This window comes from Drosophila montana, unplaced genomic scaffold (assembly GCF_035044405.1).
Source record: "Drosophila montana isolate Dmon_TW-CO22-7 unplaced genomic scaffold, ASM3504440v1 contig_3003_1, whole genome shotgun sequence".
NCBI classification, from domain to species: Eukaryota; Metazoa; Arthropoda; class Insecta; order Diptera; family Drosophilidae; genus Drosophila; species Drosophila montana.
In genome coordinates this window covers 1-12,660 of record NW_026997879.1, presented here as the reverse complement: position 1 = coordinate 12,660, position 12,660 = coordinate 1, and the positions used below count along the sequence as shown (strand labels likewise).

Genomic DNA, 12,660 nt, shown 5'->3' with positions numbered 1-12,660 from the left:
AGAGCCCTCTTGATTATGAGTCTAGTTGCGCTTAAACTTTTGACAACGTTTTAAGCATCTCTTGATTTTTCGATCTGATACCATTAACAAAAACTTTAAAACTCTTATGTTATTTTACAATCCTTTAGTCAGGTTTTTGAGACAAGAATCGAATTAAAGCTCCAATGAGACCTGCTGACAACATTTTGGATCACAAACGAATGAAAACCCTCAACAAAGCTCCATTGATTACGCCAAGAGATTGTCAGTTGACATAAATATATTGTTCGCTATGACAAATCGTAGCTTAATGTACACAGTTACGCTTAATTAATTAGTTTTCTGAACTAGTTTAGCCATCATCTTCTCCTCTTTGACCTTTCGTTTGGCCTCCTTTTGCTTTCGCTTGTCCTCCTTCTCCTTCTGCTCGAGCATTTCCTTAAAGCGTTCATCACGTGTATCCACCTTGAATCCGAAATGCCGACGTACCTCCTCTATCAGTCGTTCCTTGCGTTGAATTGCGGCCGCGGCATCTGCTTTACGCTTTGCTACCTTTGCGTTAAGGTCCGCCTTCCATTGTTCCAGTTTTTCTAGCTTCTTGAGAATGGCATCTTCACGATCTTTTATTGCCGCTTGCTTTGCGGCCTTAGTGATGCGAAGTTTCTCCAATATTTCCGGCAGAGTTTCGGGTTGCGTAATGGCTTGGCGCTCTTGGGCTTTCGTTCGTTCGGCTAGTGTACCAAAGCAAATCTGTGGATTTACTTTACTTTTTCCGCCATATCGGCCATAAAGGCTTCTCTGATACTTCTCAGTCAAATGTATCCAGGAGTGGGCCTCATTATATGGCATTGTCTCGAGAAGCACATTTTTGTGTTGTGGCCGTAAACCAGATTTATCCCGCTCAGGCACATATTCCACATCGTCCTTTACAAACGTTGCCGGCAGTTCTGCTTTTGCAATGCTACTAAAATATTTCGAATGTTTAATTGAAATTCCAGTAGTAATTCTTAATTTGTGGAAATTCATCTTAAACAAATTTTATTTGTAATATTAGTAAACATATCGAATTATCGATAAGCACAACTGAGAACAGTGTCACCAAAGTAAAAAAGTTTTTGCGCAATCGGGCGTTCCCACTGCAAGCATTATTATTTATCGATAAGCCGAGCCAAAATCTGCATTCAAACTATTTCGAGAATTAATACATATTCTTTATTCTTAAGAAAAATTATTATACTAGTTACAAGTTGCTATTTATAATACATCGTGCTATAGCAAGGTCCTGATATGAATCAATTTCTAGACCATCTCCAGCTGCAATTTCAACAACATCGCAGCTAGTATTTAGGAAGAGAACGAGAAATATAAATTGTATTAATAGATATTTTCAAGTAATTTTATTCGAACTTTAATTAATATGAAACTTACTTTTCATTCTGTAAAAGTCCTTTCATGGCCAATTTTCTTGTTGAAAAATAAAACATTCCAGCTTCTACCATATCACCTTTCCAATCTTGCCGTCTGGGTCTGGCTCTCAAATTAAAATTATCAGGCAAAATTTGTTCCTCCACAAATTTCCAACGCAAATTATGGGACCTTTAAAACCAGAATTAGAAACTTAATGAGTAAGATGTTCCTCTTTTCTTCTAAACCCTGCAGAAGGTGTCATCTTACCGTTTAACAGAAAATACGCAGTCATGTGCCTTAAATTTTTGAAATGCTTCTTCAATATATTTTTCTTTTAAAAAAACCGACGTGCATTGAAATATGGCAAAATTATCGATTGCTTTATGTCCTTCGAGGAATTCCTTAATAGCCTCAATAGACGATGTCCCATCCATTGCGTATTCCGCAGGCCGTATATGTACTATGGCACCATCTAGAAAATTAGCATGTTAGTAACAAGAAGATTTCAATACTACTTCAAGAACTGTGCTATCGGAACTGAGTTTATAGATACTTTACATATGGTTTCAAAAATTACTTACATTTTTTTGCTTCTAATGCAATTTTCGCGTCATCCGTCGAGACCCAGATATGTTTAAAGCAACTGGAGTTTCTTATGGTTTTGATAGCACGTGATAATAAGGAGAAACCATCAATTTGAACTAAATTTTTATCTGTTATTCCTTTGCTTCCACCGCGAGCGAGGATTAACGCATGTACATCATTTGTCGAACTATTAGCAGAAATTATTTATTTAATATTCAAAATGTAATTATAAATTAATCAGACACGTTTAATCAAAATCGAGACGCTTTTTTAAGTATATCCAATTTATTGTCTTTATAAGACTCTTAAGCTGAGGCAATTTAATCCAACTTTTGTTTTGAAAAAAACTGGGATGAATTAAAATTGTTTAAAAAAAAATGTAATTTGAAGTAGTACCAATTTGCATTAGCTTCCACTTGAATCGCACAATGTAAAATAAATGTTAAGAACCAAAACTTGAGCGCGTTCATAATAATAGAGCACATGGACTTGAATAAAAGAAACAACTAAATTTAGACTCGACTAAATGCACTGCTATCCACAACGAACACTAAGGTGAACATGAACTTCTGTGTTTGCTTATGTTGTGATTATTTCCGGTATTGTTGTCATTATTATGAAATGTTTTCTGTTTCAGTACAAACGAGTAGTTATCGATTAATCTAACTATTTATCATGTGCATGTATGTAGTCGGAAATGATGTGCATACTTGGCTAGCTTCCATGTATGACTCTTCAATTGACTGAATCAGGTCCACTCTAAAGTCAATTACGCATTTGTTATCCCATAATTGACATTTAATGTACATTAAGTATGTACATACATTGTATACATATACATATGTACTTGATGTTATTGAAGGTGCAATGCGGTGCGATAGTCTTACTTAGTTTATTGTTTAGCTACTTTTTCTTATAGTCAAACAGATACATATGAGGTACTGTTTCCCTTACAAAGTTAATTGACATCTACTCGGGAAGATTTTATTTGGAGCGAATCGCTTCAAACTTCCTTTGTATGCTTTATGAATAATACCGATTAGTAATAAAAACGGACATAATCTGTAAATGAGAACATAAAATATCTTCGCTCTGTAAGGGTATGCAAAGTGAGAAATTAAGTCATAGTACTATAGACTAGTAGATACTCTAAAAACAGCCGCAAGTGTTCGTGACACACAGTCATACCTTTTTATTTACATACACACGTACACACAAACACACAAACACAGAAATAATAATAACCTTCACAAGGTCGTTTGAACTGGTTAAAACATTAGACATTTAGTTGGGTACAAAATATTTCAAAACTAAAACTAGTTCTCTTTCAATAAAAAGACGAAAGATCTTTCCCGTTTTTTTTAAATAAATATTTATTGCACAGTTATTTTATATTGCTCTAAAGTTATTGATTTTTAAGACTTTTCTTGTAAAATTATCACTTACTTAAATATTTTCGTTGATGAGGAAATTCAAGTAAATAATTATACCGTCAAAATATACGATACAAGTAACTTAATCTATTGACAGGTTTTGGGGTTTATTAACTAAAGTTTTGAATCAAAATCGGGATATAATCAATGCATAAATAATATTTATATGTACATTGTATATACAAAACTCTTAAAACCACATCCTATAAAAAAATATTCTAATCGATTTTATAATTGAAAAGTTTGCAAATGTATTTGTTTAAAGAACACTTGCATATTTTTGGTTAATATATGCTTTAGTATGGTAATTGTATGTCCGGATTGATGCAGCTAATGTTTGAACTAATTGTTTGTCCCGCTTTGTAGATAGGGTAATATGATCAATACCGCTTGCACTAAAATAAAATAAAAGAAGATTTCATAAACATAATGCTCGACTTCGAGATATGCATTGCATAAATGTAAGTTTAAGTCACAAAAATTATACATACAATTAAAAGTTATTTACAGACGAACAAGGAACAACTCGATCGCCTATGCTGGTTATTTTTTCTTCTCTTATTTTTGATGGTTTTTTTTTACTTAAATCTGTGAACATAGACACACACATATATGTTTTGGTAATTGCGTATGAGGCGATCGGCATTGATTTATATTGGGAATGTATAATTTGGAGCACATTATCGAAATTCTTACTTGATATCTCGTGTTCGAAGGACTCGTTCGGCCCATGTCTGGGGTCTGGGAATATCCCGTGTAACCCCCACTTGTTTCTTGTCAAGATAATCAATAACATCATCGTAATAATTGGTTCTATAGTTGTACATGTATTTGTACTGCAGAAATTTCGGCCTTAAAGCAAACAAATAATAATAAAAAAGTTTTTTACAACTTAAGGAGAATATCCTTACCTGACCCAATGCCGATATAGTTGAACTGGTTTCCTGTATCCATCGTCTTCTGGTGGAGGTGGAGGTGCCTTCAATTCAACTTCCGGCTCGGCAACATTTTCTTGCTCCCCCGATTCTTCGGCTGCCTGAGGGCCAGCTTCAGATCTCGGCTCAGATTTGACACTTTCTGGCTTGGATGGGACAGGATCAGTGGATCCTGGCTGTTGACTTTTTGCATCGGATTCAACGGTATCACCTTCATCAAAACCCCAAGGATCTTCTTCGTCCGCCATTTTACTGATTTTTATTTAAAAATGTTCAATCTTAATAGGGTACTATTTCAAATCCCCAGACAATAGGGTACTGTTATTTAACCCAACCGTGCTTTAGCCTAATTTCACTATGAAAAGTTCGAAGCTCTTTTAGGCCAATTGTTCTATATATAGTGTCTAATTAAGAACACAAATCATTGTCGTCGTAATCTTTATCTTTATATATATACTATTGGGTCAGAGACTATCCCAGTACATATATATTTGTCAACAGAATATACTTTAAGAACATATGTAGGGTATTGGGAAAAGTGCCATGACAATAGCTAACAACTAAAAATACCCTAATCGATGGTATTCATTTGAATATGTGTTCGTGTGCGTGCATAGCAGCACATACGTAAGTGTTGAATAATTGTATCGAATATCACGTCCTTGTTATTTTCGAAATAGAAAAATAGAGAGACAAATAGACACCTAACTAGTATGAATTATCTTGCTTAAAATCAAGGATTAAAGAACGTTAAATTTTAAATTTCATTTTAACTCTGATATATATGTTTGCTTTTCACATTTTTAGGATTTTAATTTAGCACAATTAATTAATTAATTAATTAACTAAAAGTCTATTTCCTTTTAAAAATTTCTTCGCTAATTTTGTTAGGTGTAAAATACCTGTGATATAGTGTTTATATTGGAGTTAAATTAAAAAGACTAACCAAATAAGTTTTCGTTCGCATGTAAATGCAATGGAAATAGCTTTTTAGATAGAACAAGAAGCAATACATATTATATATATGCACAAAAGCTACGAATAAAATAGCTTGTGAACTATTAACACCTATTCCCATACAAGACTCATAGAGATGGAACACAATGCCAATTTCAAATGGGCCATATTAACGGGTTATTTAAATAAACTAGCTTAATACATTGTGTTTTAAGTGATAAAATAATTCAATTTTAGATCATTTATGGATAAATCAAATTAAGCAATAATTTAGAAAATTCTCATCATCACATAATTTGTTTCAATCAATGCTTCTTTGAGATTATTTATGGATAAATCAAATTATGCAATTTTATAAATATTTGTTTATAATTTAGGGAATTCTCTTCATTACTAAATTTATTTCAATTTTTGGTTCTTTGAGATAATTTATGGATAAATCAAATTAAGCAATTTAATATAAATTTATTTCAATTAATGCTTCTTGCTATAAATATATTTGACATTATATATTTTATATTATACATTCGAAAATTTTTATCGAATTTCAGCCTATATATAGTGTCTACGATATGTTTCTTTTTTTTGGATATATATCTATATATATATATATATATTATGTAATATATTATAATTGATTCGCTTGGGTCGCCAATATTTTATTATTTCTTGCATTGTAATTGGATATGTTTGCTTAAGAATGGTGCAGATCGGTGATAAAACCTATTACAACTTCACAGCTAGGACACATATGAAATCAAAGAGGAAGATTCGTAAAATGTAAAGTGTAAAATGGAGAACTAGAGATGCCAAGCCATCTCCCTACATATTTGCACCTTTGGAGGGACGGCTTTCCATGCACAAATGATTACATAACCCGTTCAGTCTTTAAATGAGCAAAAATGCAGTCGCGTAACCTAAGTGTTCTATAAGTAGTTGTTGATATTTTCCGATGAAGACAAACGGATATGTTTTCCGAATTCAACTAAAGCTTATCGTCGCGATAAAAGCAATAAGAATTGGCAGAGATCCAGTCGTAATTTCAAACTGCATTTCAAATGTTTGGTTAACGTCCTCATGTTTCATATAGCATGATGATATATATATATGATGACATTCGGTGAAACTGGTGAAAATCAAGATATTATAGCCTAACTTCCGGTAGGCTTCAATGTGTGTTTGGAGCTTCAGGTGAGAAACAAGTTTAAATAATATTTTCTGGGCGCTGGCGTTTATTATTATCATTATTAGGCGCTTCTTTACACTTTGACTTAAGCAGATCTAATTAGTGGCAGTCGCGTTTTTTGTCTGCTATCATGGAAATATGAAAATTAAAACGAAATATTTATAGCAATAAATAAAACGCTATCCGTGATATTCCAGTTGTGTAAGTTATTCAGACACTAGAGCAACTGCGAACAAGGAATTTATACCCTTTTTTCAAATAGATATTTTAATTTCTTACCCAAAGGCCATACACGCCAATGATATTTTTAGAATTAATAAAAACAGTTAATAAAAAAATGGTAAAAATAACGATAGATCGAGAACTGTGGGATATTTTTAGAAATCTGTTTCATTCTATAGTTCCAAAAACGAGCGAAACAAACGAGCGTTGCCACTTTAGTATGTGAAAAATACTAACATAAATGTATCAAAACACAATTTTAAAATATCGCAAGTATCGATATAAAACACAAGTTGTTTATGTACACTTACACACACATGTATGTGTTTGCTTGTGTAAACAAGTATAAATGAATACTCCCTTTGATAAGATAACTAATGTTCCAAATGTATTTTGTTTTTCAGTTTACACACATACACACACATGAATCATAGTGTGATTCACTAGTTGCATTACCGTACGCAAAGTAAATTGTTTAAGGCCTAACGATGGCAACTCATGCGGAAAAGGACTTTTTTCACTTGGTATGTACAGATCTGCACATCTGTAACAAAACAATGTATGCGCCCAATGTTTATATGAAGTTCTATCAACAGATTGTCATGAATGAGTGTAGTGAAATACAAGCCTTAGTAAAATAATGTTTCTGTGCGTTACACCTGTACTAGGGAATAATACTGTGTTATTGTTTAGAATTTGATACTTCTTAATGGGACTCAGTTCAAAATATATGTAAATATAAATGTTATTCATTTAATCGTTGTGCATTTAATACGGTTATGGCCTCATTTAATACGGTTATCGCCTCAGTTGACTTCCCACGCATTCGTTTGATACCATATGTATATAGAAATAATAAAAAACTTTTTTGGCGGGGCAAATTCACGAAGTGGGCAATAAAACAGGTTATTATCTGTTGCTGATAAAACTATATGGATACGGATTGCACAATTAATAAACAGCAAATTTAATATATAATAGTGATTTGAAACAAATCATAGTAGATCTGGCAAAATGATCTCCATGGGCTACATGATTAAAGTAGATCCCAGCTGGATGGCCAGGCCAGTTCCGATAATCCAGGGCTTGTTGTTGTGTTGACAATCTGCTGAGTTAATATTTGATGGGTCAAGATTCAATTGAATCAGGTGTACGTGTTAATAGATGGAAACATATTAAAAGACTAGGGCATCCTGGCTAGAAGGTATCTTCTGCTCTTGTGTATATATTTATAATTTAACGTTTTCTCAATTTAATTTGATATATTTATTGATTGCAGAATGTCAGTGTACACAAAGCACTCAAGGGAATAGAAGGGCCGTTGAAATCAAAACATGCTCGCTCGATTATAATAATAATACACAGATCTAAGGAAGCACAAACATTTTGGTCGCTCATAACTCGCCAACCTATTATGGAAAATAGATTTACGGCTTGGAAGTTTTGCCATCTATTGCATAAAGTGTTAAGAGAAGCGCACAGGTGTGTTATTCAACAATCACAGAAGCATCAGAAAATGATTTTGGAAATTGGAAAGTCATGGGGCCATCTACAAGACGACATTGGATATTGTATTAAAGCATATAGCAAGCTGCTGGTAACAAAAATCAACTTTCATGACAAGAATCGAATGTATCCTGGAAACCTTTTAATAAGTTTTCCGGAAATTGCTAAAGCCTCCAATAAGGATTTAAATTACTAGTATGTACTATTTATATTACTTAAAATCTGTATTTACTATATGTTCTTTTTATTACAGCTTTCAATTATGCGTGGAAATTTTCGACTATTTGGAGGATATTATTGCTCTACAAGTAGCAATTTTTTCATCTATTAATACATATCGGATATCGTCGATGACACAGCAAGGGCAATGTAGATTGGCGCCATTAATAACCCTCATTCAAGATTCGAATCCACTATATGATATCAGTGTCCGAATTATGTTTAAACTCCATGAAAAATTACCAAATGATGTGCTTTACGGTCATAGAGATAGGTTTTCTGGCATTTTTCCAAAGTTAAAGTTGTTTTATGATAATGTGAGGCCTTTGCAGTACTTTAATGACCTTATAACTGTTCCACAGTTGCCGGATCAGAGTCCGAACTTTAAGTCTCAAGTAGACTTCGGTAGTTACGTACCACCCGTGGTACTTGTCCAATCGGAACCCGACCCGGTAGTAGATGATCTTATTGACACTAACTTTCCCAATGCTGACGACAATACAGATCATGTTCAACAAGATCACATTTTAAATGAACGTATTAATGTCTTGGAAAATATGGTGGAAGATAAAAGCGATATTATTATACAACTTAAAGCCAAGCTAGATGAGTGGAAACATAATTATGAGGGACTGGAACAAAGTTATAAACAAGATGTTCTGGAGCTCCAAAGAAGTAATACTTTATTATCTAATGATTTGGCCTCAGCAAAAGAAATAGTTGCAAATATACGCATGGAAAAAAATGATTTGGAACTGCAGTTGACTAATAATCCCATCTTAATGCGTAAGTAATAAGTTAAGAACATAATAAATAAGTGTGTTCCTTATTTTAAATAGGAATATATATTGGAATACCAAATAATCCCAACGTACTGTGCTGTCCTTTCATATGTATATAAAAAATAACTATACTATTTATTTGCAGAAAAAGTAGTTGAAGAAGAGGAGAAACAAAAGCTATCATCAGAAAAGTTTAATAAGTTAAAAGTGATGTATACTCAAATAAGAGACGAGCATATAAATTTATTACGTCAGGTAAGGCATATTCTTAACTATAACATTTATACCTATAATGTTAAAGTTTTTATAACCATTAATATTTATTCACAGCATAGCGACCATTCCAAATCGTTGAACAAAGAAAAGCAACTTAATTCGGAATTACTGTTGCAGATTAAGGAGCTAAATAATGAAATATTGAAACATAATGAAACGATAGCAGCTGATAAAAATAATAATAGGCAGCTTTTACAAGAAATAGAAGAGCTTAAGAGCCAAACTACAAAACTTGAATCAACTGGAAAAGAAATAGAAACAAAATATGAGGCTAGAATAAATGAGCTAACCAATGAAATTTTAAAGAATAATGAAACGATAGCATCCGATAAAAATAATAGTATAAAGTTATTGCAAGAAATTGAAGATCTTAAGAGCCAAAATTCAAGACTTGAGTTATCCGGAAAAGAAAGAGAAACAAAATATGAGGCTAGAATACATCAAAAGGAAAATGAAAATTTGGATTTAAGTTCAAAGGTGAATATTTTGGAAGAAACGAGTATAGAGCTTGACAATATTAAATTAGTATTGCAAGAAAAAGAACAAAAACTTGCAGAAGCAGAAAACTTATTAAATGTAAAAAATAAGGAAATTACCGAAAGCCTTAAAAAATCTGAAGAAAAATACATAAAAATGTCAACTGAGAACGAAGAAGTGCAAGTAAATCTTAAACGGGAGTTTCAAGCCTTACGCGACATCTTTCAAGAAACCGATGTCAAACTTAAACAAAAGGAAATCGAATTAAAGGTAAATAATTTTTATTCACTTAGTTATCTACTCGAAGGTTCCTGGTAAAATTTATATTGTTGGGGATCCAAGCCTGAAATTGTGACAACAAAAGTTCAATCGATGCAAAATCTGATTTAATATTCTCCAAATATTTCAACCATAATAATTTCTTAAAACTTTTAATGACTTTTACTCGGTTAGAGAAAGTCCGATCTTGGAGAATCTTTACACTGCTTATACTGTATAGAATAGAGTGGGATTAAAAAAGGTTTGATTTACGAATTGATATTTTGCATTTTTGTTGAAATTTATTAAAATTTAGAATGGGTTATTATTCCATTTTGAATTCAAACGGATCACTTCTATCGATGGGCAATCAAAAACATCAATAATTATGGGGCTACATATTTATTATTGCCCAAAATCATTCCTTCTACATTCGAAGATCGAACTTTTTTGTCCGAGATATCGAGAATAATTTAGAATCGAAAATATTTTATATCAGAACCGACACCATTGCTATAAAAGTAATGTTTATAATGTAAGCAAAATATTACTAAAAATTGATTTTGTTTCTATAGGAACTGGAGGCTGCTTTGTCTTTGTTAAATGAGGAAAAAGTAGTATCGACTAAACTCTTAACGGATACGCAACAAAAACAGAGCCAACTCGAAAGTAATTTACTGCAAGCATTGACCAGAGTGGATTCTATCACAATGTCAAATAAACAATGTGAGGACAAATTACTGACAATGAGGAAATTAACTATTCAGACTGTGAAAGAAATATGTGTTTCGAAATTGAATGAGGGAGCTCAACAACCATTGGAATTTGTTCCAAAATTATCGTCAGAAATTGATACTGTACTAAACAAATTGGCGGCTTCCAGCCATATAACTATTGATGGATGCGTTGAAAAGATACATGACATTTTATATTTAGGATATTACTTTATAGAACTGTACGAACAATGTGATATAATTTATACAACTACAACAGAAATTGAAAAAGGGCAGGGTAAGTTTGGTTTTCATATTATTGTTATTATTATTATTATTAATTTGGTTTTGATCCACAGATGTTTTGAACAGAGTTCGTTCAATATGGCCAGATTTACTGCTGCTATTTGAAGCTGTTGAACATGATGACAAAAATAAGCAGTTCGATCCTCTCGTTAAAGAGATACATAGAAAATTAACTGAATTAAATGCGTTAGTTCAAGGCATATTGAACAACTTTGAAAACAGCGTCGATCTTGATAAGCTGATTGAAGTAGAACTTAAAGAGATGGACGCTGCCATTGAAGAAGCCGCTTCTAAAATAATTGACCTACTCTCTAAGTCACGTGAGAACGACAACAAGATAAAGCTTGAAGTAAATGAGAAAATTTTGGAGGCCTGCACAGCCCTGATGGAGTGTATTAAAGTATTAATTTTGAAATCGCGTGTGCTTCAAAATGAAATTGTTTCTTCCCAAAAAGGTATATAAGGCATATATAGGTTGTTAATTCACATGATAAAAATGTTTTGATTGTTTCAGGTAATGCAACAGCAAATGAATTTTACAAACGCAATAGTCAATGGTCAGACGGATTGATATCAGCATCAAAGAGCGTGGCCAAGGCAGCAAATTATCTGGTTGAAGCTGCCAATACTGCTGTGAACAATGATTCCGGACAAAACTTTGAGCTTATAGTCGCTGCCCAAGAAATTGCTGCCTGTACTGCTCAGCTGGTGATTGCAAGTAAGGTAAAGGCGAATCGCAACAGTCAAAATTTGGATAATTTGACAACTGCCTCACGCAATGTAACCAAAGCAACTGGAGTTGTTGTTGCCACTGTAAAGGATGGTAATTCAAGACAGGAGCAACAGCAAGATAATGATTTGCGAAAATTAACACCATCTCAACTGAAAACTATGGAAATGGATATTCAAGTTAAAGTATTAGAACTGGAACAAGCGCTCCAAAGTCAACGCTTCAAGTTGTCGGCATTTCGAAAAGAGCATTATCAGAAAACAGAATACTAAAACAAAACAATATTTGTTATCGACAATTATTTTTATTAAAATATAACAATTTCGTATTATTTTGGATTATGTTAATTAAACTGTTTAAACAATCATTCATCAGTTTAGATAAAAGGGAGCCAGCCTATTCGTTCGATGTGTACGGCCTTCCACCTTGAGCATCTTCCAGAACCACAGCACGCAGAAGGGCTGTAGTTGGGAGTACCTAACCATAAGCACATCGCGCTCCTAATTCAGGTTTAATTCGGATAAACTAGTAAGCAAAAAGCTTTGTTGCTGCTAAAGATGTCCCCTGAAACAATAAAACTATTATTATAAGTCGGCAATAATATTTATAGACACTAAAAAATAATACAATATTATTTATTTTAATGTTACCTACTTACTTAAGATTTTATTTGATTAATTCCAATCGAT

The 12,660-nt window shown here is 32.8% G+C and overlaps 4 protein-coding genes across 5 annotated transcripts; 1 reads left to right on the top strand and 3 right to left on the bottom strand.

Moving 5' to 3' along the window:
- Positions 1-241: 241 nt before the first annotated feature.
- CRIF (growth arrest and DNA damage-inducible proteins-interacting protein CRIF) lies at positions 242-1,053 on the bottom strand. The gene has a single exon (XM_064684940.1). The coding sequence runs from the start codon at positions 1,003-1,005 to the stop codon at positions 310-312; it is 696 nt and encodes a 231-aa protein (XP_064541010.1). The 5' UTR covers positions 1,006-1,053; the 3' UTR covers positions 242-309.
- A 130-nt stretch (positions 1,054-1,183) lies between these two features.
- Csas (CMP-sialic acid synthase) lies at positions 1,184-2,555 on the bottom strand. Its single transcript, XM_064684939.1, has 5 exons — positions 2,368-2,555; positions 1,968-2,158; positions 1,654-1,858; positions 1,408-1,575; positions 1,184-1,316 (listed from the first exon to the last, which is right to left on the bottom strand). Exons 1-5 carry the CDS (start codon positions 2,454-2,456, stop codon positions 1,220-1,222), a joined length of 750 nt encoding a protein of 249 aa, XP_064541009.1. The 5' UTR covers positions 2,457-2,555; the 3' UTR covers positions 1,184-1,219.
- Positions 2,556-3,450: 895 nt separating this feature from the next.
- On the bottom strand, positions 3,451-5,314 carry fln (flightin). 2 transcript variants are annotated; one of them, XM_064684941.1, is made up of 4 exons: positions 5,242-5,314; positions 4,316-4,591; positions 4,101-4,256; positions 3,454-3,799 (listed from the first exon to the last, which is right to left on the bottom strand). In XM_064684941.1, exons 2-4 carry the CDS (start codon positions 4,585-4,587, stop codon positions 3,664-3,666), a joined length of 564 nt encoding a protein of 187 aa, XP_064541011.1. In that variant the 5' UTR covers positions 4,588-4,591; positions 5,242-5,314; the 3' UTR covers positions 3,454-3,663. The 2 variants fall into 2 exon arrangements, with proteins under 2 accessions (XP_064541013.1, XP_064541011.1); XM_064684943.1 differs by lacking the exon at positions 5,242-5,314 and having other exon boundaries at positions 3,451-3,799.
- Positions 5,315-7,031: 1,717 nt separating this feature from the next.
- On the top strand, positions 7,032-12,299 carry Hip1 (Huntingtin interacting protein 1). Its single transcript, XM_064684944.1, has 8 exons — positions 7,032-7,228; positions 7,984-8,405; positions 8,464-9,215; positions 9,357-9,466; positions 9,542-10,234; positions 10,798-11,233; positions 11,295-11,696; positions 11,756-12,299. Exons 1-8 carry the CDS (start codon positions 7,193-7,195, stop codon positions 12,241-12,243), a joined length of 3,339 nt encoding a protein of 1,112 aa, XP_064541014.1. The 5' UTR covers positions 7,032-7,192; the 3' UTR covers positions 12,244-12,299.
- The last annotated feature ends 361 nt before the right edge of the window (positions 12,300-12,660 follow it).

What these genes read in the sequence shown, in the direction of transcription:
- CRIF (XM_064684940.1), bottom strand. Translation starts at nt 1,005, where the DNA reads ATGAATTTCCACAAATTAAGAATTACTACTGGAATTTCAATTAAACAT.
- Csas (XM_064684939.1), bottom strand. Translation starts at nt 2,456, where the DNA reads ATGTGCTCTATTATTATGAACGCGCTCAAGTTTTGGTTCTTAACATTT. An exon ending in TGCATTAGAAGCAAAAAAAT is followed by an intron (nt 1,859 to 1,967) that starts GTAAGTAATTTT and finishes CTAATTTTCTAG; the next exon opens with ATGGTGCCATAGTACATATA. An exon ending in GGACTTTTACAGAATGAAAA is followed by an intron (nt 1,317 to 1,407) that starts GTAAGTTTCATA and finishes CCTAAATACTAG; the next exon opens with CTGCGATGTTGTTGAAATTG.
- fln (XM_064684941.1), bottom strand. Translation starts at nt 4,587, where the DNA reads ATGGCGGACGAAGAAGATCCTTGGGGTTTTGATGAAGGTGATACCGTT. An exon ending in CTATATCGGCATTGGGTCAG is followed by an intron (nt 4,257 to 4,315) that starts GTAAGGATATTC and finishes GTTTGCTTTAAG; the next exon opens with GCCGAAATTTCTGCAGTACA. An exon ending in CTTCGAACACGAGATATCAA is followed by an intron (nt 3,800 to 4,100) that starts GTAAGAATTTCG and finishes ATTTTATTTTAG; the next exon opens with TGCAAGCGGTATTGATCATA.
- Hip1 (XM_064684944.1), top strand. Translation starts at nt 7,193, where the DNA reads ATGGCAACTCATGCGGAAAAGGACTTTTTTCACTTG. An exon ending in AATAAGGATTTAAATTACTA is followed by an intron (nt 8,406 to 8,463) that starts GTATGTACTATT and finishes TTTTTATTACAG; the next exon opens with CTTTCAATTATGCGTGGAAA. An exon ending in AATTGTTTCTTCCCAAAAAG is followed by an intron (nt 11,697 to 11,755) that starts GTATATAAGGCA and finishes TGATTGTTTCAG; the next exon opens with GTAATGCAACAGCAAATGAA.